The sequence below is a fragment of the Sander lucioperca genome, chromosome 7 (assembly GCF_008315115.2).
Source record: "Sander lucioperca isolate FBNREF2018 chromosome 7, SLUC_FBN_1.2, whole genome shotgun sequence".
Classification (NCBI taxonomy): Eukaryota; Metazoa; Chordata; class Actinopteri; order Perciformes; family Percidae; genus Sander; species Sander lucioperca.
This window is the reverse complement of record NC_050179.1, coordinates 40,489,957-40,513,431: the sequence shown is the minus strand read 5'-3', so window position 1 is coordinate 40,513,431 and position 23,475 is coordinate 40,489,957. Positions and strand designations below refer to the sequence as shown.

Genomic DNA, 23,475 nt, shown 5'->3' with positions numbered 1-23,475 from the left:
TTAGATGGTGATATTGCATCACTGTTCTGTGCACCGACTATACAAAGGCTGTAGATTTTTAGTTTTTATCATATCATATCCAATGATTAAAGTCTCACAATCTTGAAATATAATACATCATAGACATGGATAAATAGATAATTACAAAAACTAAAATCTCTCTGCAAACATGCATTCCATTTTCTACCCCATGGCAATATTCAAGATCAGTGGGCAAACAAGGCAGCTGGCCTCGGGCCCTAAAAGCCAGCAAGAGAGCTTACTTTATTCATTGTCCTAACTTTATGTCAAGATTTACATAGTATGTAATACCTAAGTAAATGTATGTTTAACGAAATACCCTGGGGCCCAAACTGTTAATGCGATCCTGGAAAATTTGGTTAGTATGCTAGCATTACTTTAAAGTGCTGTGCACAAAGAACAGTCTGCTCTGTCCCTTTCCGAAGAGAGCGCCAGTGTTGTGTGACCAGTCTAGTTTTTATTGGTTATTGTTGATTTAAAGATAGAGTGTGGTATGTTGCACAGATTGTAAATCCATGTGAAGCAAATTTCTGAATGATTTAGGGCTTTTCAATTTTTTTAGGTTCAAAAGAGCATTCAGCCCCAGTAACATTTTCTTGTAGATGTCTAATTTTGCGTTGGGGGTTCTCTTGATGATTCTGATAAGTTTCTTACTGATCAAAACCCATGCTATTGTTCACAGTCTTCTATTGGTTTATGTGTTGTTTGTGCAACATGCTTAGTTCTGAGAGCTATGTCAATATGTTTTTATTTAGGTAACTATTAACAGAACAATTAAAAGAAATACAATTTAGTGTCTGAAAAATATATTTAGTGTCTGAAAAAAATATATATACATATGTAATATGATTTAATATGACACAATTAATATACAAACAAAGCAAACATACAGAGAAGGTTCTGCTTAAAAGGCATGCCAAAGGAGTCTAATGTGGCATTGAAAGTCATTTTCTAGCACAAGCAAAGTATGCAGAAGATTATCAATAATAATGTCTATAAAAATGCATATTGAAATATATATTCAATTCAGAAAAGAAGCCAGCTGGTGTGTGACAGTATAGAGACAGATGACATTTAGGAACTGCCACCACTGGAGGGGAAAACAACTCTCTGCTCTCCATTGACTTATATTGCGTGAAGTTGCCTTCTCGTCAATTCCACGTTATTATGGATGCCATTGACCTTGAGCATGGACGCCTGGCCAATAGTAGTGTGAGAATGCTATTGAAGGGCAGGTCTTGCCTAGAAGTTGCATGGGTTCCATAATAACGCGGAGTATGACGTGAAGCGCTTTGTCCCTATGCACAGTCTACGATCCTGCAGTTTATATCAGAGTACATTTATAGACATACAAAGCATTACACAAAAAAAGTAATATATGTTGCCTGTATAAAATATAAATATTAGTTCTTACTCATTTCATATGGTTTACATGAAAAATTACACCATCAATGGACCATCAGTTATGTTGCTTCCAAGCTTTTTGTTGCCACAGTGATGACATTATTACCACAGTTTTGACATCAGATTTCTACAGCTCTAATTTCCTAACATAGTGGAATAACATTTTAAAGCTGATTCCAGCTCAGTACACAGTATGTGGCTAGCATCCTCTGGGCTTTGGTCTCCATGAGGCCCATGGCGTCAGACTGGTCCAGCTCCGCCGCATCACTGGTCCAGATAATTGCTGTCGTGGCTGCCGGAACAATAGTGGCGCTCGCAAAACTCCTTGATCCGACCACAAGCCTCCACCATCATCTCCTCTGGCACGGTCACCACAATGCGAAAGAAGTTAGGATACTCAAACGCCTGGGAGAGGGCAGAACAAGGATACTCTCAGGCATTTAAGGGGTCACACACGTTTTTACATTGTATTCTAAATGTAAGTGTGTAGAAAGATCTTGGGACAAATGGATAAATTACAGAAAAAGGTGTCTTACTGAGGCAGGCAGACAGAAGACAGACTGCTCGGTCACCAGCCGTTCAGTAAAGTCCACATCGCTCTTAAAGTCTGGAAAGCGATCCATGTCAATCCCCACCTGGACACACACACACACACACACACACATTTCCTTTTATAAGAACCTCAAATTAATATCCAAATCTCCTTTAATATAATATAATACTGTAAAATGATGATTAACGTGCATGGATAGATTAGATTACAATGAATGAAAGTGAAATATTTATAATGTAACATGTTACACTGTCCATTAGGTTTGGCTCATCTGGTGTATTTTAAGATATGTTTTTTCTTGTAAAACAACTGTAGCATCATATTATTTTATAACACCTGCATATATATATACATTTATATATTTATATATATAAAAAGGTCAAAATTAAATATCACTGACTTACTCAAAATTACATACTAATTGAATTCAGTTGATTTTTTTCACTTATCTATACATACGGCAATCAATTTTGAGGTGCTGTAATGTAACAGCTGGTAATTCACATAGACATTTTTATATCTCATGTGATTTATAGTTTAAATGGGATATATACATTTCAGGAAACCATACACAAATACAGTACCAGTCAAAAGTCTGGACACACTTTGACTGGTAGAGTATACATAGTTAAAATAAACCACACACACTTTTAGTACTGACCATGAGGTACATGGCTCCTGAAGGCATGATCGGGTTCAGGCCAGGGACGGTGCACAGCTCACTGAAACAAATCTCAGAGTTGGTCTGAGGAAGAAAAGGAGAAATCATCCAATCGGTCTCATGTGATACATATTATATTGCAACACAGTCAAGTTTAAAAAAAAAACTACAAACATAGTAGAAGAGGACTGAAGACACAATTAACATATCTAACATATATATAACATGTCATATTTTATTGTTCCAGAACAGGGCCTCAAAATACATATATTAGTTTTTATATTAATATTGTGCTTCTAAGCTTACATATGGTGCACAATGTACACATTTGCATATTTGAATATGTGAAAATATGTCATACAAATTTGAATGTGATAAAAACATATTATGTATGGCAACATGGAGTAGTTGCTGCTTTGCACAAATAACACGACCCATGTAAGGGTCAGCCGACTCTTAGTCTCCCATTGCCAGACTTTCCTTCACCGCGCTACGGAGGAAGGTCTGGCTAGTCCACACAGCAATCCGGGATGGGAAAGAAACATGCTCTGGTTTATTGACATTTCTTTAAACGAATCACAATCATCTTGGGTGGCTCTAAGCTCTGGACGGAGCCACGGTGCCTCTGCTAAATAGTCTCAGGAAGGAACTTGTTTTGGTGGAACATGTGTACGTTCAACAGTAGTTTTAGTTGTGCAACAGAAAACTCAGATTGGACAGATAGCGGTAATGGACACCTGGCTGAAACAAGGACATACAGCAGAATTTCCAGCGGCAACAGAGCAATCCCGGAAGTGAAAGGTCGTGGATATAGACTAGCCGACTATTAAGACAACTATTTGAAGTGCAAGTCCCAGTAAAATATAGAGATGGTAAGAATATATGAATCATTATCCCCCTGTTTACCTTCAGAAAGTGAATGGTGTTGTTGTAGAAGCTTTGAGGTGTGTTGTTGAGGATGCTTTCCAGGGCACCCTGGATGATACTGCAGGCTCCCAGAATACGTTGACTCAGTTTCACCAGACCCTGTCGAATCTGCAGAGGAGACATACCGCACGTGTCAATTAGGTAAATGTAACAGTGATCTATTGGAGTCTTCCTTTTATCTTTCTGTTAAAAGAAGAATGCACAAAAAAGCCTACATACCTTGGATCCAAATATATCATTCCTGTCATGGATGAGGATCCATCCCATTCTCCAACCCGGGACCAGCCAGCGCTTAGCCAAGCCACCGCAGGAAAGGATGGGAACGTCACTGCTGAGAGACGCCATGGAAGGACAACTGCAACCTGGGAAAACCTGAGGACAGGAGTAGGAACTAAATGAAATATGTTCAGATGGCAAAATGTGTGCGATCACGGAAGGCTTGTATCATGTGGACACGCTGACAGTGTTGTTGTCATTAATTAGAATTCCTCATGGGGGAGACAGAAACTACACACACTAGCTTTAAAAAGTCAATAAAACCGCCCAGCCCTAACCAATACTCACTGTGTTATTCCTGTTTTGAAATATATCTGGCCCTTTAGCCTCTATGTTTACCTAGTTGCAAACTTTGTTTGTCAGCTGTACGACTGCCTGCTTCCACTGGGAATGAGGTTGTTGAGCAGGTTAAGCTATTGAAAAGTACAGCTTAAAAGCTACAAATGATCTAACCTATTACTATAAGGAAATCTTTTTTTTTTAAATCATATGACACAAAGAGCATGCCTCAGACTTTTTCAGTACCTCAGCTTCTTACTCATACAAAACAAGCATTATAGGCAAAATGGCTGTATCTCTTGTATAAATAACAAAAAACAATTTTTATTTTACTTTATTGATCATAGAAGAGAAACCAGAGGAAGAGAGAGAGAGAGACAGAGAGAAAGAGAGAGAGAGAGAGAGAGAGAGAGAGAGACAGACAGACAGAGGGAGAGAGAGAGAGAGAGAGAGAGAGAGAGAGAGAGACAGACAGACAGAGAGAGAGAGAGAGAGAGAGAGAGAGAGAGAGAGACAGAGAGAGAGAGAGAGAGAGACAGAGAGAGAGAGACAGAGAGAGACAGAGAGAGAGAGACAGAGAGAGAGAGAGAGAGAGAGAGAGAGACAGAGAGAGAGAGAGAGAGAGAGAGAGAGAGAGAGAGAGAGAGAGGCTAAGGGTGATGGTGATGGTCTGTAACCAGAGTCTGCAACGCTTCCACAGAAAGCTGGTTCTCATTAAACCCAGTATCAGTATCTTTGAAGCGGGGAACTGCCCCGCGTCCTATTGGCCAGACTACTATGGATGACACAACAGCAAAGTCAATTTCCAACATGCCTGCATAGCAAGCAGTTTTTGGCTTGTGCTTGTCTGAGCTTACTCGACAGACCTCCCCCTCTGAAATAAAGTATTACTGAAGTACACATAGAATTATATAACACATTATGATCAGTACGGAGAGGTTCACATGGAGCAATTACTAACTATATCAGCACTAGCCGTAGATATGCATGAATTAAAAGTGTGAAAAAGGAAACATTTTATTCTGCAAGATTATAACAATAATGCCTGACTTAACATGCACTAGTGTTTCTCAAATGGGGGTAGCATACTCCTAGGAGTACTGCAGGGGGTACGTTATGTAAGTGTTATGTAAGTGTTCGTTTAAACAATATCAAACATGCATAATTTCTAAAATAATTATACTGTAAATATGAATGAATTTGGAGATGGATTCTAAACATTTGAAATAGCAACAGTTTTTCAGTTAAGGTTGTTGTTTAGTAAATCAGATGGTGATGATGGTGGATCACTGTATTGTACCTCTTTATATAGGCTTTTCTTTGTACCAACAAATGATTTGCACTGTTCAGGGGATACCTGGCTGAGAAAGATTTTTCAAAAGGGGTACATTAATACAAAAGGTTTGAGAAGCTCTGCACCAGACAGTTCAGACATGCGTTGTAAGAACATAATTCACTGCCGAGAGTCTTATGGAGGACAGGGACAGGGGGATAATGCCCCTCTGACTGAGCCTTGCTTGGGTGGTGCAGTTCACAGTCACCCTGGCCCCTTACCCTCCAAACCCTCACATCATAAAGAAAAAGGGGCGTGTGGTCACCACCCACCACACACCCCCATTCCGCCCCTGTTCCTGCTGCACCACAACCCAACACATATGCAATAATTGCAAACACATGCTGCCAAAAAGTGCAAAGTCATTCTGGTCAAATTGTCAGATGGTGGGGGTTTTGTGAATGCACCCAACAACCCCGACTCTAAACGTTTCCAGTCGCACTGCGAGGAAAAGCACAGATGCAAGCCTTCCCTTTTGTGTAGCTGTGAAATAAAGTTTCGTTCTACAGAATGTATATAATGTATATAATGTGTGGATGGGACTCCTAGGTAGTGCTGGTGTAGTTGTTTACTTTAGCTGTTTCATTTCTAGTATTCTACTGTACTCTCTTCAGCTACTTCTGTTATCTTCACACATCAACTACAAGATTCTCCCTGCACTTTGCAGAGACGATTGAGACATAGACCCTCATTTTTCTCTCTCCATAATACAGTAAATGATTAATTAACCTCATACTCTGTTGAATGGACAGACCAAACCTCTATGTGTCCATTTTCATATCACACTACTAACAATTTCTTCAAAAGTAGCACCACAATTAATACTATATGCTATTTAACACTGACTTTTAAAAGAACATACTTGTAATGTAGATAATGGGTAGATACTCAGTCTTGGTGCTAGTTGTAGGGTTATCACTAAGTTCACGCAGGTGTGTTGGCCAGAACACCACTTAAGGCCAAATATCCCGTGAGTAAATAAATGAAGAGCTGAGAGATGTTCCTTTTCTGTTTATTTCTTCCTTGTTCCTTTTGTACGTTTGAGTGTGAGTGTGGTTTTCTTCTCATTTACGCACACTCTGAAGAAAATGCTGCTCACAACTACACTCCAACTGACCGACTATCTTACTGCTAATTAACCGTGTGACGTCAGCTATAATATACCAACCAGCACGCACTTTGGCTACCCTGTTATAAGCACTGAATAAACGAGAGTAAACGTGAAGCATAAACAATATGGTCAACTGTACTAAATAATTGCAACACTAACATAACTTTGGGGCCTTTTCTACAGCCGCCCCCAAATATATGTAATACATTTGCTCATCAATAAAGGCAACAAAGTTCTATGGCTGGGGTGTAGTGGCAGGAGTAGAACTGTCTCCATCTTCTCCAGAAGGAAGTGCAGGGAGGACAATCAGCCTGGCAACTGGCTGGGTGTAGACTCTCTCCTTCACCTTTACATCAGCGGCTCTGATGTGCCCGTCAGGGCTGGGATGAGTCTTGACCACTCTCCCAATGGGCCAGAGGGCCCTCGGAAGATGTGGATCAGCGATCATCACTACACAGTCCCCTGCGATATCAACTGGTGTAGCCTGCCACTTCTGGCGAGCTTGCAGACTCGGCAAGTAGAGCCGGATGAAACGGGCCCAAAAGTGGTCAGCCAAAACTTGGGAGTGTTTCCAACGTCGGCGACAGATGAGCTCGCTTTCGGGGTAGACTACCTGCGGTAGAGAACCATCAGGCCGCCCCATAAGAAGAACACTGGGGGTCACTGGATCTGGGTCGCTGACATCTGAAGAAACATAACCCAAGGGCTTACTGTTGAGGATCCCTTCCACCTCAGTCAGTACGGTGCGAAGCACTTCTTCAGGAACAGGTTGAGCACCAACGGTGGCATAGAGTGCACTCTTAACTGAGCGTATCTCCCTCTCCCACACCCCTCCGAAGTGGGGAGCTGCTGGGGGGTTAAAGTGGAACGAGATCTTCTGTGGTGCAAGGAGATGTTGCAGTTCGTTAGACATTCCAACAAAGGTCTCGCGGAGCTCTCGCTCAGCTCCCTTGAAATTTGTCCCCTGATCGGAGAACAGCTCAGCAGGCGTTCCTCTATGGGCGATAAACCGACAAAGGGACATCAGAAAAGCGTCAGTGTCAATAGAGCTAAGGAGGTCCAAGTGCACCGCCCTAGTTGTGAGGCACTTGAAGATGATCCCCCATCTCTTCTCCCGGCGTCGGCCCACTTTGATCTCAAATGGCCCAAAGCAGTCCATCCCTGTAGAATAGAAAGCAGGCTTGAAAAGGCGCATACGGGCTGATGGCAGGTCTGCCATCTTCGGCACTGTAGGTCTTGCCCTCCATCGTCGACAGTCAGCGCAGCTGTACTGGTAGCGCCGGACAGCCTCACGCCCTCGCAGGATCCAGAAGGAGCGTCGAAGCTCGGCAAACACCCGCTCTGGACCTGGGTGGCGGAGGCGGTTGTCAAAGTCTTGGATCAGAAGCGTAGTCACTCGGTGACCTGGGTCTAAGATGACTGGATGGAGAGTGGTCAGTTCTAGGCCTTCTGCTCGACGGAGTCGTCCTCCAACCCGGATGAGCTCTCCCCTTTCATCCAGCTCCGGAGACAGCGTGCGAAGTCGGCTGCTGCTGGGGACTGGCTTACCAGCTTTCAGTAGGCTGTATTCTTGCTGAAAACAATCCCTCTGAGCCCTCTGCAGTATCAGCTGTTCAGCCTGTCGGTAGTCTTCAGCTGTGGGCTTATCATTAGAGTTGGCCGCCCCATGCAGCTCCTGCACTGTCTCTTCCAGCAGCTCCTTCCAAGAGCCGTACTGGCCCATGTCTGAAGTAGACTGGCTTGATGCAACTGTGGCGACTCCACAGAAGGTAGATTTGCGCAGCTCTGAGGTATCTTCTGCTTGGTCAACAGTGGGGTCCTCTGGCCATGAGTCTGGACTAGTCAAGAGGAAAGTGGGTCCCAGGCTCCATCTATTTGGCTGAACAAGCTCTCGAAGCCTTTTCCCTCGTGTTACGTCATCAGCAGGGTTCCTTGCGGTATCAACATATCTCCAGGCATGCCTGTCAGTCAGCTCCTGTATCTCGGCCACGCGGGTGCCCACAAAGACTTTGAATCGGCAGGATTCAGACTTCAGCCATGTCAGCACCGTTGTGGAATCTGACCAAAGGGTTGTCTGATCAATATGTATGGTAAGCTCCCTCTTCAGCACCTGTGAGAGCTGTGCACCAGTAAGGGCAGCACAGAGTTCCAATCGGGGCATAGAGTGAAATCGCTTGGGAGCAACTCTGGAACGGGCCATCAAGAATGACAGATGAACTTCACCGTGTCTGTCAGTGGTCCGGAGGTACGCCACTGAGCCATAAGCCTCTTCTGAGGCGTCGCAAAATACATGCACCTCTCTCTGAAGTGTGATGTCCACGTCCTTCGACAAGTACGGTCGGGGCAGGGTGACTTGAGGTAAAACTTGTAGTTCTTCTTCCCAGGCTTTCCACTGCTGCAGAAGCTCCTGCGGTAGTAGTGGATCATCCCATCCCCTGTGTTTGTCCCACAGGTGTCGGACGATTATCTTAGCCCTGGTGGTGTAGGGTAGGATGAACCCCAAGGGGTCGTACTGACTCGCTAGCACCTTGTAGATATTACGCATCGTGGGGACACCGTACTCCACATGACGATGCTTGTAGCCAAGGACATCAGTGTGGAAGAGCCAGCTTAGCCCTAGAGTAGATTCTGGGGTATCTGTCTTGTTCTGAGCCAGCCATAACTCAACACTAGCTGAGCAGCTCTCTTCTGGTAGGTGACTTATTACACCTGGGTCGTTGCTGGCCCACTGACGGAGATCGAAGCCTGCAGATGCAAGAAGGGCTCGTAGTTTGTCGACAAGGTGCCTTGCCTCAGCAATTGTGGGGACGCTCTGGAGGCAGTTATCCACATAAAAACATTTCTCGACTGAGATCCTCACGTCTTCATCTGGCTGGGTGTTATCAGAGACGTGGCGTTGCAAGGCAAATGTGGCACAGCATGGGCTACATGTTGTTCCAAACGGTAGCACCTGCCACTCGTACACTGCAGGAGGTCCTTCTTGACTGACATCGCGCCAAAGAAATCTAAGGAGAGCACGATCTTCTGGGAGGAGGCGAACTTGGTGGAACATGCCTCTGATGTCTCCGCTAACTGCAACTGCATGCTCGCGGAATCGTAGCAGAACCCCCAGCAGTGATGCTCCTAAGGTCGGCCCAGGCAGCAGATAGTCATTGAGATTCTGCCCTCGATACTGATAGGAGCAGTTGAATACCAGCCGATTCTTGCCATTATGGCTCACCATATGGTGAGGGATGTACCATGCCTCACAACCTTCCTCGGCTAGAACTTCTGGTCCATGCTTGATGACAGAGCCTGCCTTTATCAGTTTCTCCATCTCCACTCTGTAGGCTTCTGCCTGTGCAGGGTCTCTGGCCAGTCGCCTCTCTACACTTCGTAAGCTGGGCATGACGACTTCTTTAGTAGCCTGAAAGAGTGGCATGTCTCTCCGGCGGAGCAGCGGGGTGGCGTAACGTAGAATGCCATCAACCTCTACCCTGAAGGTTTTGGTCTCAAGGATGCTGATGGCCTCTTGGTCTTGCCTTGAACGAGTAACTAGTTTCTCGCTTCTGAATGGGACACTGTCGACTTGCCATAATCTCTCAACATGTTTCATCAGCTTGCTCACCTGAGGTGCTACTGTGGTGAATAGACACTGCTTTGGTTGGGCCAGGTGACGGACTACACTTGCTGGGCCCTGCAGTGTCCAGCCCAGCCTTGTGCGGATGGCCGCAGGCCCACCTGGAGGTCCCAATCTGACAGGTTCAATGGGAGTGACAAGATGGGGATGGTCACTCCCAATGAGAAGCAGGGGCTTAACATTTGTAAGGGTCCGTATGGGAAGGCCAATAAGGTGCTTGTAGGTGTTCCGGAGTTGCTCCATGGGGTAGGTATGGGCAGCTAGTCCAATGCGAGCACTGGTGAATGCACCTGTAATCTTGAACTTGCTCTTTGGCTTTGATGGCGAAGAAATGGAGAACGACACCGATGCACCCCTGAGGGTCTGCACTTCCTCTCTAATTGTGCGTAGTGGCAGGTCCTCTTGAGTCCCCTGCACACCTAGCTTCTCTGCAGCATCTGGCAACAGCATAGTTCTCTCTGAACCATCATCAAGTATGGCGTAGGTGTTGATCGATTGGTCACCATGGTGAATACGGACTTTGACAACTTTCAGAAGGACCCGACTGCCTTCAGTGGGTCGGTCTAGATACAGAACCTCTGTTGTGCCCCTTGTGCCATGGTTTTCCGCTGCCTGTGTTGACGCTGCCTCCTTAGGTGACCTCATATTCACCTCATGCAGCACCTGGAGGTGTTTCCCTTGGCAAAGGCTACATGTCTTCTTTAAGTTGCATTGGGCCGCCTGGTGTGGCCGTGCACATCGCCAACACCTCTTGTTGCTTTTTATCCATTCGGTCAGCTGATCCTTTGTTAGCCTGGATACCTCTGTACACTGACTGAGGTAGTGTTCCTCGTTGTTGCAGAATGGACAGTATGGCTTGCTCTTGTTCCCTTTGAAAGAGCCGCTTGGCACTGGAGCCTCTGGTTTCTTAGTGGTGTCCTTCACACCATGGAGGACAGTGGTGGGGTGCTTACCCTTCCTACCCTCAGGTCTGGACACCGGTTTCTCCTGAGCTCCTCTCACAGCTAACTGTCCTTCAGAGTCCTGGCACCAAGACTCGTATTTCAGCCACTCCGAAAGATTAGTTAAGGTGTGGGTTTGTGTGCCCTGATGGTACATGCAGCGGCGAAACTCGGCTCTCTGCTCAGGTGGCAGCTTGCTCAGCAGACGAGCAACGTGTGAGCCACACTGTAGTTCCACTTCACCCTCGTGGCCTAGTGTTTTCAGCATTCCCACAAGTGACTGTATCTGGAGTGCAAACTTCTCAAATGCAGCAGAGTCTCCCCGCCTTATGTCTGGTGAGTCCATCACAGCAGCAATACGCCTCAGCGCTATCTGATGTGGTTGGCCAAACTTGTCATTTAGGGCAACCATTGTGTCTGAGAAGGGTGTTGAGGAGTTAAGGTAAGCGTCTGCTATTAACCTGGCTTCTTCTAGTTGCAGGTGATCGACCAACACTTGGTATTTAAACAGCTCAGATGCATCATGTGGTAAGAGGTTCTCCAATGAAATCTTGAGCCGTGCAAACTCACTTGGGTCCCGACTTGAGAAGTTGCGGATTGTTGGGCGTGGCCCACGGTAACTTGGCTCTGGGACGTTGGAGTTATGACCCTCAGGTGATCTGAAGGGCAGTGGCTGTGTCCACGCCATGCTTAGATGTCGCTGTGGGGGCGTTGGGTTGCAGCCAAGCTCACTTCGTTGACCACCATAAGCCGTAGAGTACTTGGGCTCAGCTGGAGATAAACTGTGCGGCCGGAGCTGAACGGGCTTGAACCAGGGAGGTGGATGGGCCCCTTGTGCTGAGTGGCTAACTTGTGGCTGGCCCACGAACATGCCAGGAGCTGGGGCTGGCTGAGCTTCTTCCTTAATTCTTGGAGCCTCATCTATTCTCCTGATAAGAGGATGTAGCATAGGTGGGTCACCAGGCAGGAGTTCATCCGTTACTGGGGCTGGCCATGGCGGTGGTGCAGGCCAATCATCCTCTTCCTCAGCTTTAGGTTCACTTTCAACAGGTGGCCGTGGCGGCATCACCGTTAACTCTGGCTTTCTGATATGAAAAGATGTTGGCCTCTGTATGTTGCAAACAGCATCTACTAACTGTCTCATATCTGCTTGCAGCTCTCTAAGCTCGACTAAATCCGATGCCATGTGCCGCTGTGTCTGCTGCAGGAGGCGTCTTTCATGACAAATGTCATCTAACTCAACTCGGCTGTCCTCATGTGGATGTATAGGGTGCAGCGCTGGAGGTAGGGGAGTAGAGTAATCTCGTGGCTGTTCCCTAAACTCTCTCTCTGGAAACCGTTGGGGGGCTAGCTGATTCTTCTGGCTGTGCTGTTGGCTCTCAGCCCTATAACCCAGGTCCATCTCTTGAAGAATAGCATCCCTCCTCTGCAGGCGAAGGGGGGAGTCATAAGGGGAGGTGAGGGATGTCATCCTGGCCTTTCCCTCCTGGTGAGTACTCTCTAATTCCTCTCTGTACCTCTGACCGATGTAGTCTAGATGACCGACTTCATAATCTGCATAGCGCACAGGTGGGCGAATATGCCGTTTGGGACGTGCACCACTAGCATCATACTCTGGATGTAATTCCATCTCTGACGTAAACCCAGTGATCCGGCTCGAAGGACCATCAATGTAATGTAGATAATGGGTAGATGGGTGTGTGGTTTTCTTCTCATTTACGCACACTCTGAAGAAAATGCTGCTCACAACTACACTCCAACTGACCGACTATCTTACTGCTAATTAACCGTGTGACGTCAGCTATAATATATAATAAATAATAATATAATATACAACCAGCATGCACTTTGGCTACCCTGTTATAAGCACTGAATAAACGAGAGTAAACGTGAAGCATAAACAATATGGTCAACTGTACTAAATAATTGCAACACTAACATAACTTTGGGGCCTTTTCTACATACTGTAGCTGTATAAAGACCAAAAACTGAAAGGTGTGTGTGTGTGTGTGTGTGTGTGTGTGTGTGTGTGTGTGTGTGTGTGTGTGTGTGTGTGTGTGTGTGTGTGTGTGTGTGTGTGTGTGTGTGTGTGTGTGTGTGTGTGTGTGTGTGTGTGTGTGTGTGTGTGTGTGTACAGGAGTCTTTGTGCGTGTGAATATCTGTGTACATGTCTACATGACCTTAAACTAAAGTTTGACCAGTACAGACTTCCAAGGCCGACATTGATAACGGACTGTACCGGGGATGAAGCAGATATTAGGGGAGCACTGATCCAACTTTGTTTCTCCCCAATTCTGATGCCTCAAATCAGAATATCGACCGATACCAATCCTATACCAAGTCTCTTTTTTATATTGTTAAAATCTTATAATTATAATCTTTTCACAGAGCTCCAACACACACACACACACACACACACACACACGCAGAGGTGCGGTGCAGACACAGCGAACGTTACATTGCCTCAAACGTGATTCTCACTGCATGGACCTCTTTAGGATCCTTTTTTTGTAACGTGACATAAAAATAAAATAAATAAAAATAAAAAATAAAAGGAAACTAGCGTCATTTTCACACTTCCCATTCATTGTCTAGCAGCCATTGCAATGCATTCTGGTAGTTTTGCGGCGACTTTCGAGAGACGGGGCTTGCCCGCTCCTTATATGCATAAAGTTGAGGTCCAGGCTAATTTATGCAAATCAAGAGGCATCCAGCTTGACTTGCTGCCTCTCGAAAACTCACAAAAATCTTTTAAACTGACCATTGTCAGAAATGAAGACGGATTTAGCAACAGCATCTTATTTCTCATTTTCAGGAACACATTTCTGTGAAATATTTTTCGTAAAATAAGCGGAAAAAAGTCAAACGAGCCGCCATGTTGGTCTGTTTTGAAATCTATAATTTTGTTATTTTTTGGTTCTCTTGTGTGTGTGGAGAATGTGTTCTGTATTGAGTGTTGAAGTTGGTAAGAAGTACATATTTATATTATGACCTTCATCGTTGATTGTTTGATTCTTTGGAACTCAATAAATATACACTTCACTACACACAAACGCCCCTGTGGACACGTACAGTTAAAAGGAAATTATTAGCGTCCTCAGAGAGTAAGTGGTAACTGAAGCAGACATCTGGGATTTTTCTTCTGGGCATGCATCTCTGCCTTGCAAACTTTTGGCTAGTGGGTTTGTGTACAACAACCATAGCAACTGTTGCAACTTAATGTTTATTGTTAGGGGTGTTAAGCACTTTGAATTTGAGTTACTGATTGAATATGTTCAAGGAGATACATAAATGCGTCATTCCTTATTGATGTAAATTGTTGATTAAAAGGTTACATTGAGTAATACTACATTGCCCATAATGCAGTGCGGATTACGTTTAGGAATTGACGTAAATGAAAAAAAGAGCAAGGTTTTTTTTGAGATGCAATGCCTGTTCACGCCTGAAATTCTGCAAGTAAAGAATCCTCGTTTGAAGCAGTTACCGTTTGTCCATTTATTTGCTGACTAGTTAGAATTACAGAACAGCAACGCACAGAGCTGACCCAAAGCCGTAAACAGGCAAGAGGACGTAAACTGTTGCCCACTGTCTAGTGTCCTCTGCTTTAAGTCCTCTTCCTTTTCAGTCAGAAGGTGTGCATTTGAAAACAAAAACAGCACTGACAGGCTGGGATATTTAATCTCTCTGTCACCTTTAAATTCCTTGCCTAAAGTTTTGAGGAATGCCGCAGCAACTCTTCTGTCAGGACCTGTAGCTCGCGGTCTTAACATTTTATTTTTCCTTTTCTCTCTGCTATTGTTCTGCTGACTTTGTTCTTGGCACAAAGGCCACATTTATACTTTGCCACATGGATAATTGAAATCAGAAAAAAGGGCAATTCTTTGTAAATTTGCCCCTCAGTTTATGATACTATTTGAGGTAATGTATGCTGTTTCCTCCAAGAGAGCAGCAACTTGGAATAGGCATTTAGTCAATTATGTGACAAAAACTCATCATTATATTAGAACTGGATGGCACTTTTGAACCTGTCCATGCACACGGCCTAAAGCGTGATTTATGCTTCTGCGGATGCTCCACGCAGAGCTTTCGGCGGAGCATACGTAAGTGGCCTTAAGTTTATACTTTTTGCGTTGGTGTGTGCGTCGATCTCTTTGGCATGTGTGTGTGTGTGTGTGTGTGTGTGTGTGTGTGTGTGTGTGGTAGAGTGAGTGAGAGAGTGATGGTGATTAGCTTCAGAGTGAGTAGTGACTCTAGAGTCATAGTGAGAGAAACAAACTTCTGTAAGCAGAAGCATAAACCACGCTTTAGTCTAAAATGCTATCACCCTGGCCCACACCCACTGTTTGCCCCCTGCTGACCACCAGCTGCATCACTGTGTGGGGTGGGAGCTGCACTGACAACAACAGAAAAGCCCTGCAGCACATAGTGAACAGAGCTGGAAAGACATATACAACACCTGCCTCACCCAAAAAGCGACCATGATTGTGAGCGACGATAGCTATCTTTTCAGTCTTTTCAGTCGCCTGCCCTCTGGGAGGAGATATAGAAGTCTCAGTGCCCACTCCACCAGGCTAGCAAACAGCTTTATCCACCAGGCTGTCAGGAAAACTGAACTCTCTCCCCTCTCTCTACCCCCCCTCAAAAAAAAAAAACCCTCTGGACTCTGAAGTTGCTGCTGTTTCTTTTTGTACATAGCATCTTTTTGCACAAAAACTCTGCACTTTGAAGTTGCTGCTGATGCATTTTTTGCACATCTTTCTGCTCTACCACAGCACATCATATAATATGTTTTGCTGCTTGTGACATTCTTGAGTTTTTGTCTTGTGATATTGTCTTGTGATATTGTTGCCGTTTATTGTTTTAAGTGTTAGGAAAAAATGTCCATATCTGTTGAGCACTTTTTTTTTACTCTTGTGGTAGGAATGTCTTGTATTATCTGTTGTGCATTTTTTCTTCTTTACCGTGGGATGGTGAGAAACGAACTTTTGATTCCTCTGCATGTCTAGTATATGTGAAGAAATTGACAATAAAGCTGACTTGCCTTGCCTTGACTTGACCTCCATGCCCCCTGCTCATCCAGCGTACCCATCTTACTGGTTGCTGCTTCCAGGCCTCATTCACAGAACATGCCCCCTAATCCCCACTGTTCTGATGAAGGGTTGTCCACCCATGGTCCAGATCCAGGGCAAATACCCCCAAATAAAACACAACCTCTGCTGTCACTAGGATTGGGCATCGAGAACCGGTCCCAACAATTTTTTTATTGGAATAGTTTGGAAAAATTTGGTTTCGGATCTGATCATCGGGATCCAAATTTAACACGCGCAAGTTTTGGTTTCGGTAGCAGCCACTTTACTTCCAGGCGCTTGTTGTTGCAGCCTGGAGCACAGTAAGCAACACTCTAGTGTGGCTTTTTTTTTACATTGAAAAAGCCCGGTAAAACTGTAAATCACCATTGAAACAAAATTTAAAAAATGATCTGGTGTTACAAAGGGCCAAGCCCTGTGGTAGTACTCACCATATTGCTGTAGATTTCATCAGCCAGAATGGGAATGCAGTGTCTGGAGGCCACTGGGGAAAACAAGCAACATTTGATTGTTTCACTAAGACACAAATGCTGTGTTTATGTGATAATCCATATGTTCGCCACTGACTTCAATTGTGATGCCAATTCAGAGCTTTTGATGTATTTTAACTATTTTTCTAAAGAGAAGATAAGATATGCCTTTATTGTCACCTTTAGGAGAAATTTGTCTTGGGCACTTCGAGAAAACAAAAATGGCGACACATCGCACATAAACATGCCAAGTCGGCAGAACTGCAGCTGACCTTTGAGGATTTTCTGTAGGTGTTCCTCGCTGAACACAGAACCACACGGGTTGGATGGATTGGTAACGATCAGACAGGATGTCCTCTCGTCAATCAGGCTCTCCAAGTGTTTCAGGTCAACCTCCCATGACTTCTCTGGCTGCAAATCAAAGATGATTGTCTGGGTGAGGGCAGACACTTTATTGTGTATGATAATAATACTTGAAGATGTTTAGGAATAGTTACTATTGCAAACATGAGAAAGGAACCTGTTACATTGAGTATGTTTACACGCACACTTATATTCCACTATTATGCCAAATATAGTCTCGCATTGCCTGACCTTCCTCCACAGCGCTGCGAAAGGAAGGTCTGCGGAGTCCACACAGGACAGTGCTCTGGTTTATTGGCATTTCTTTAAACCAATCACAATCGTCTTGGGCTGTGCTAAGCTCCGGACGGAGCCACGGAGCCTCTGCTAAATAGTCTCAGGAAGGAACTTGTTTTGGTGGAACATGTGTACGTTCAAAAGTAGTCGTGCAACAGAAAACTCAGATTGGACAGATAGTCTAGCTAGCTGTCTGGATTTACCCTGCAGAGATCTGAGGAGCAGTTAACCATAGTCCTCACAAATCCACCGGAGGTTAGAACGCCAACACAAAGAAAGAGGAAGGGGACGGACATCCGGCTGAAATGAGGGACATCCGGAATTTCCGGCGGCACCTGAACAATCCCGGAAGTGGAACGTCGTGGATATAGACTATGTCGAGTATCACAATATTCTGAATTTGATGCGGGTCATGTAAACGGCATATTCCATTTTCAATATTCCGAATGACGCCTTTTCCCGAATTTAGCATTTTCCAATGAAACATGGGAATTGCAGGTATTTTTCAGGTTTTAGGAGCTTTCTTTGGACATGTATAGCACATTGGGAATATGGGTCTCAGTCAGAGTTGTTACCGCAGTGTGCAACAGTTTTCGTCCTCTTGCCTGTTTACGGCTTCGGGTCAGCTCTGTGCGTTGCTATGGTTGTTGTACACAAACCAACTATAGCCAAAAGTTTGCAAGGCTGTGGTAGAGATGCATGGCCAAAGGAAAATCCCAGATCTGTGGTCAAAAAATGTTATTTTAAACATTATGAAAGACTTGGCTATCAACAGGTTTTTAAATATGCACAAACATCGCAACGCTGATTGACGGAATGGAAGAGGGAGGCTGGGTTCGCACGGTCCAACGAGTCTGCCACCGGTGGAAAACTTTTTAAAAAATCCTATTTTTGCACAGCTGTATGTAAACGGGAATATTAGTGGAATATTCACTTTCATTAGCCATGTAAACAGATTAGTTGGAATATTGTCTTTTCCAGTATATGGGCAAAAACAGCAATATTGTGTGCATGTAAACATAGTCAGTGAGGCTAAGTGAATAGACACAAAAGAATAAACAGTATAGTGGAGGTTGGGATGGTACCTGCTCCTACTTACCAGCAGGTTGTAGAGTTTGACCTCGATGCCCATGGAGACAGCCAGAGTCTTATATAAAGAGAAGCCTGGGCATGGGACCAGGATGTTGTCCCCTGGGTTACACAGGACACTGATAGCCAGGTCAATGGCCTGACTGCAGCCACTGGTTAAAATGACATCCTGGAATAGAGAGGGTGGTGATCTTTACTTTGAAAAACATAGACACCAAAAACACTTATCCATGCAAACAACAACACTCAACAGTTTCTAGTCTTTGACGAGAATAAAGTCACTGTAACAAGTAGATTAACTCCAACACATGCACTCTTGCATAATATTGCAAGTACTGTGTTTATTACATAATGCTGCTGGAAGTAATTTTTTTTTTTTATAACAATGCCATTAGGTCAGGGGTGTCAAACTCAATTTCCCTAAGGGCCACACTGGAAATGAGAATCACATCAAGGGCCATGACATGTAGAGTTTAGACTTTTATGTCATCAAAAAAGTAAACTACCTTTGACTAGGGGTGACCTCTAGCTCACCCAGTAAGAGCGTGCGCCCCATATAAGCTGAGGCCTTTTCAGCGGCCCAGGTTCGAATCCAACCTGCGGCCCTTTGCTGCGTGTTATGCCCCATCTCTCTCCCACCTTTCCTGTCTATCCACTGTCTCTCACTCTGAAATAAAGGGAAAAAGGCCCCCAAAAAGTATTTTTTTTTTTTTATCTTTGACTGTATTATTGCATGTCCTATATAGTCTTTTCACCTACAGTTTGGTCGGCAAAAATATCGAAAAAATGCCAAAAAACATCAAAAACATTGAAATGATATATATATATAAATATGTATGAGAGCCGGATCAAAATTTGCCAGGGGCCGGATTTTGCCCACTGGCCTTAAGTTTGACACGTGTACTTTAGGTTGTCATAGTATATTGTCATTCAGGTTCCAAGGTAGCACTGCAGAGGAATGAGGATGAAAAGGCATGTATAAAAAAGTATGTTAGCAAAAGTATGAGGTGTTTAAGGAGTAAGCACCTCTGCCTCTAGGGGAGCCTCAGGGCAGGTGTAAAAGTTGGCCACTGCCTGTCGGCTCTTCAGATAACCTGTGGTTGGACACAGAGAAAATATACAGTGCATATACATTCTATATATATATATATATATATATATATAAAATCAAATTCTTTAATTGCCACTACAGCAGGACATCACTGACTGCTGGGGTTGGTAAACATGAGCACATAGTATGTTATTTACTGAGATCAGACAATTTCTGGTTCCTCTGTGCAAACCTAAAGATGTTTGCTTTAGATGTAGTGTTTACTGGTTAGTGTGACTTACCAACGGAAGGAGCATAGCCGTTGTATTTCTGGCAGTCTATGGCGTCTTTCATGGCCTGCAGTACAGCAATGTCTGTAGGCATGTTTCCAAACACAGTGGGATCCCCTGGAGAACAGATGTGATAGCCAGCAATCAGTCCACAGGGAGAGAACACAGTGATTAAGCATTTAACAAAGGATCCCTCTACACATGGAAAAAAGTCATGTAATATAGGGCACATACATGTGTAAGAACTCAGTACATGGACAACATGCCATTACATTTCATATCATATAGGTAAGTTATTGGTCTGGTTTATTTCTAATATTTTTTAGAAACAAATTGGAAATCTAAGGGGGTAGTCTTTATTGATTATAATCACACAATATTAGATTGACCTAAAGAGTGTTTATCTGTTGACTGATTTATTGCTCACCTATGGAAAGTGCGATCATGGGTTTATCCGGGTTCGGAGTGAGCTTCATCCCATCCACGATGGCTCTGATGGGATTGAGCGTGTTATTGGCCATCTCCGAGGGCTTCACCTCCCATCTCTGCCTGCGGCTCTTGGTTTTGGACGGATACAAACTGCCATTCACACTGACGTGGTGGATGCTGTTCCCATGTACTACTCCATTCCCACTGACTCCAGTCCCATTCAGGCTTTTGCCATTGACAGTTCCTTTCCCGTGGACTCCATTCCCATTCATTTGAACCAAGTTACACTTGTTATCCAGCCTGGAACTGATGAAGGTGATGGACGATGAGTGTTGGAGCAGAAAAATACATTTACTCAAACTTAAATTTAATCTTGAGGTACTTATACTTAGCTTGAGTGTTCCATTTTATGCTACAGTACTTTCCCACTTCAGTTCAGAGGGAAATAGTGTTTTTACTTCACTACATTTATCTGACAGAGAGCCAATAGTTAGTAGTTACTTTACACATTTAGATTTTACTATGTGATCATCTTATAACATATAATGAATTGATAACCCAAGGCATGCCGTTGGGGGGGTCAAAGGGTACAGATAACCCCAGCCCAAAGGGGGCCCATACAAAGGTCTATATGGTGCAAGCGTGCGTTTTGTCTGTCTGTCCATAATTCCTGACGGCTATCTTCATAAACTATCTCCTAAAAAAAACCCGCTTGAAACTGACAGCTATCTGTGCGGGAGAGACCAGGCCACACCGTCTACCTGAGCAACGCTTGTGCTCCGCGGACCTATTGCCTTTCATTTCGGCGCCCATATTAAGGTTAATACCCATGGATAGCCTATCATATTAATACCACAGTGGGAGCGTCTCAAAAGCTGAGCGTCTTGCCTGCCCGACCCGCAGATTTTGGAGTTTTGTTAATTTCCCCTTGATATTTGGGCTTCTGCCATAAAAGTAAGTAGGCCTAGTAGTTAAATGGCTTCCTACATTTAGTCCCGTGATGAACGACACGGATTTAATATGTGTTGCTGTGTTTTAGTTGTTAAAATAGTGTAGTGATAGGCCTATTTTAGTAGCAGAGTATTTTTACAGGGTTATTACTACTTTTAAGGATACTTGAGTAGAGGATATGAATCACAGTGGAGATTACTCGACTGACGTCCAACTGCAAAAAATCTGCCTCAAAATTGTGCATAAAATTCTGAATTATTATAAAATAAAACTCAGAATGAATATTATTATCTAAATATGATATAGATCGCATCTGATTATGCATATATGCAACCATTAATATTAGATTAACATATTAGGTAGACTTCCTTTCTTAATTCTGCTGGGTTCTCATAATATTTCATTTTTCAATCATCCAAAGGCGATTCTGTTCTGTTTGTGTTAACCCTCTTCGTTGAACCGACAGAGTTAATAAGAGAATTATAAGAGATAATTAATAAATGATAAATTATTGTTGTGCAAAACAAAGAGACTTTGGGAAATATACTTACAACAACATATTGCACCAAAACATCAACAAAACAGTTTAAAAAAAACATGCATTTCTAATGCTTGCAACTCCATTAATATGTCATTTGTTCAATAACAGAGCGTTAATTGAAATTATCAAATAAGATTCAAAATCATACTTGTACTTACGTCATTTAATATGCAACAGAAAGACTCTTCAAAAAAGCTGTAGCGCGCGTTAATTAGCCTTATGTTACACAAGATGAACCGTAGGGCTTTACGCCGGTTATATAGCAAGAGACCCAAAGATGGGTGTTGAGCCCTGCCCATATTTCCATTGGTGGACACTGAGGGTTGGACCATTACACCCCTCTAACAGCACTAATCAGAACCATACCAGCTCGGGGGGGGGGGTGTGGCTGTGGCATGCATCAGGACCTCAGCGGCGTCTGCAGGAGTGCGTCACGCGCTGGCATCAAAACACAGAGGGCACAAAGTCCGTCAATATGGCAGCAGCAGGGATGAAATGTAAAACTAGCCTACCTAAATATTCAAATAGTGGATGCATTTTTTTTGTTGTTGCTGAAAATATACTGTTAATACTTGGAATAAATATAGGCTATGTTACAGGTTTTTTTAAACTTCACTACCTTATGTACAAATAAACCAACAGATCATCAAAAAGTACTTCTTTTCACAACTCCAAGTGTACAAAAAACATCTAGAAAGACCAGTTTCACGTTGAAATACACTACGGTCAAACAAAGTACATGCATAACTTTGGATAGGCTTTTCTTCTCTATTGTTAAAATATTTTTTACTAACACTATGCTCATTGTTCCTAACTGATAGTCAGTGAAACATTTGCCTACGATACTGTATGTATGTATGGTTTTTATTTTGCCTAATATAGTCCGATGCAAAACTTCAGAATCACCACCCTAAGGTGTGAGATTTTATGTGACCTCAGTGGGATTTGAACCCACAACCTTAGTGTAGGTAACTTACAGTAGGGCTCGAACCATTAGGCCCACAAAGAACCACTGCAATGATTACAGTGTGTACAATACAACAGTGTGGATGAGGCTTGGGATGACATCACTGCTGACCAATGTCAGATTTTCCCCAAGGTGCATGAACTATGAAAACATATGTTGTGATGTAAACGAGAACTTATGGACAAATCCAGAAGACCCAATTGATGCAGATTAGTGTAGTGTGTACTACAGAAAACTTTTACAGTAAACAATTTTCTTTCAGTTCTGTTACAGTGTTTCTTTACAGTATTTGATTAGACAAAACCTTACAGTAATGTTGCAATACAGTAAGAGTATGTTGCATCGATGATTGGGGAAGATGTCTTCATTGATCACACTTCTGATTATGGGATATGAATTATGGAAATTGTTTGTTGTTTAATCGGATGGGTAATGTACAGTTACAGTTTTACCTAGTGTAATGTGAAAACAGTGAAGCAAACAGATCATCTTTAGCACTTCAAAGGGTCATCTTGAAACATGTATTTTGATTGTTCGGTCTTGGACTAAGTGATTGTAACAATAACTTAAATGAAAGAATTGCACTGTGATAGTGACTTAACAAATGTACTCGTATTTCACCAGAAACGGAGAGGTTGAAACATTGGTCTTGTAGTGAAAGATGTTTACGAGCCAAATGAAGGAGAATCAGTTTCTTTGAATGTACGATTGAATGATTAACAAGTATGACCAGTTGGGAGTCTTGTACTAAGAGTTTTGAAACACTGCACCGTACTATTGATAATAGTAAAATAACGACTAAAAAAAACTACAAATTGCAGAGTTGGGTGATTCTCGGTGGGTTCATCAGTTCAGCT

At 43.5% G+C, this 23,475-nt stretch overlaps 1 protein-coding gene and 2 long non-coding RNA genes across 4 annotated transcripts; 1 reads left to right on the top strand and 2 right to left on the bottom strand.

The window, feature by feature from the left end:
* Positions 1–845: 845 nt before the first annotated feature.
* tat (tyrosine aminotransferase) lies at positions 846–22,022 on the bottom strand. 2 transcript variants are annotated; one of them, XM_031285424.2, is made up of 12 exons: positions 21,810–22,022; positions 20,158–20,465; positions 19,743–19,847; positions 19,437–19,504; positions 18,421–18,579; positions 16,955–17,093; positions 16,644–16,696; positions 3,786–3,938; positions 3,546–3,674; positions 2,640–2,723; positions 1,962–2,060; positions 846–1,830 (listed from the first exon to the last, which is right to left on the bottom strand). In XM_031285424.2, exons 1-12 carry the CDS (start codon positions 21,812–21,814, stop codon positions 1,690–1,692), a joined length of 1,443 nt encoding a protein of 480 aa, XP_031141284.1. In that variant the 5' UTR covers positions 21,815–22,022; the 3' UTR covers positions 846–1,689. The 2 variants fall into 2 exon arrangements, with proteins under 2 accessions (XP_031141284.1, XP_031141285.1); XM_031285425.2 differs by lacking the exons at positions 846–1,830; positions 1,962–2,060 and adding an exon at positions 2,345–2,561 and having other exon boundaries at positions 2,600–2,723.
* LOC116040171 lies at positions 13,992–16,619 on the bottom strand. The gene is made up of 2 exons (XR_004102599.2): positions 16,178–16,619; positions 13,992–15,478 (listed from the first exon to the last, which is right to left on the bottom strand). It is a non-coding gene; the product is annotated as an uncharacterized LOC116040171 (long non-coding RNA).
* On the top strand, positions 20,475–21,328 carry LOC116040172. The gene is made up of 2 exons (XR_004102600.1): positions 20,475–21,214; positions 21,252–21,328. It is a non-coding gene; the product is annotated as an uncharacterized LOC116040172 (long non-coding RNA).
* Positions 22,023–23,475: the final 1,453 nt, after the last annotated feature.

Excerpts from the sequence above, each read along its gene's own strand:
- tat (XM_031285424.2), bottom strand. Across the intron at positions 19,848-20,157 it reads CATGATCGCACTTTCCATAG|GGGATCCCACTGTGTTTGGA; the intron begins GTGAGCAATAAA and ends TCTGTTCTCCAG. Across the intron at positions 19,505-19,742 it reads CGGCTATGCTCCTTCCGTTG|GTTATCTGAAGAGCCGACAG; the intron begins GTAAGTCACACT and ends GTCCAACCACAG.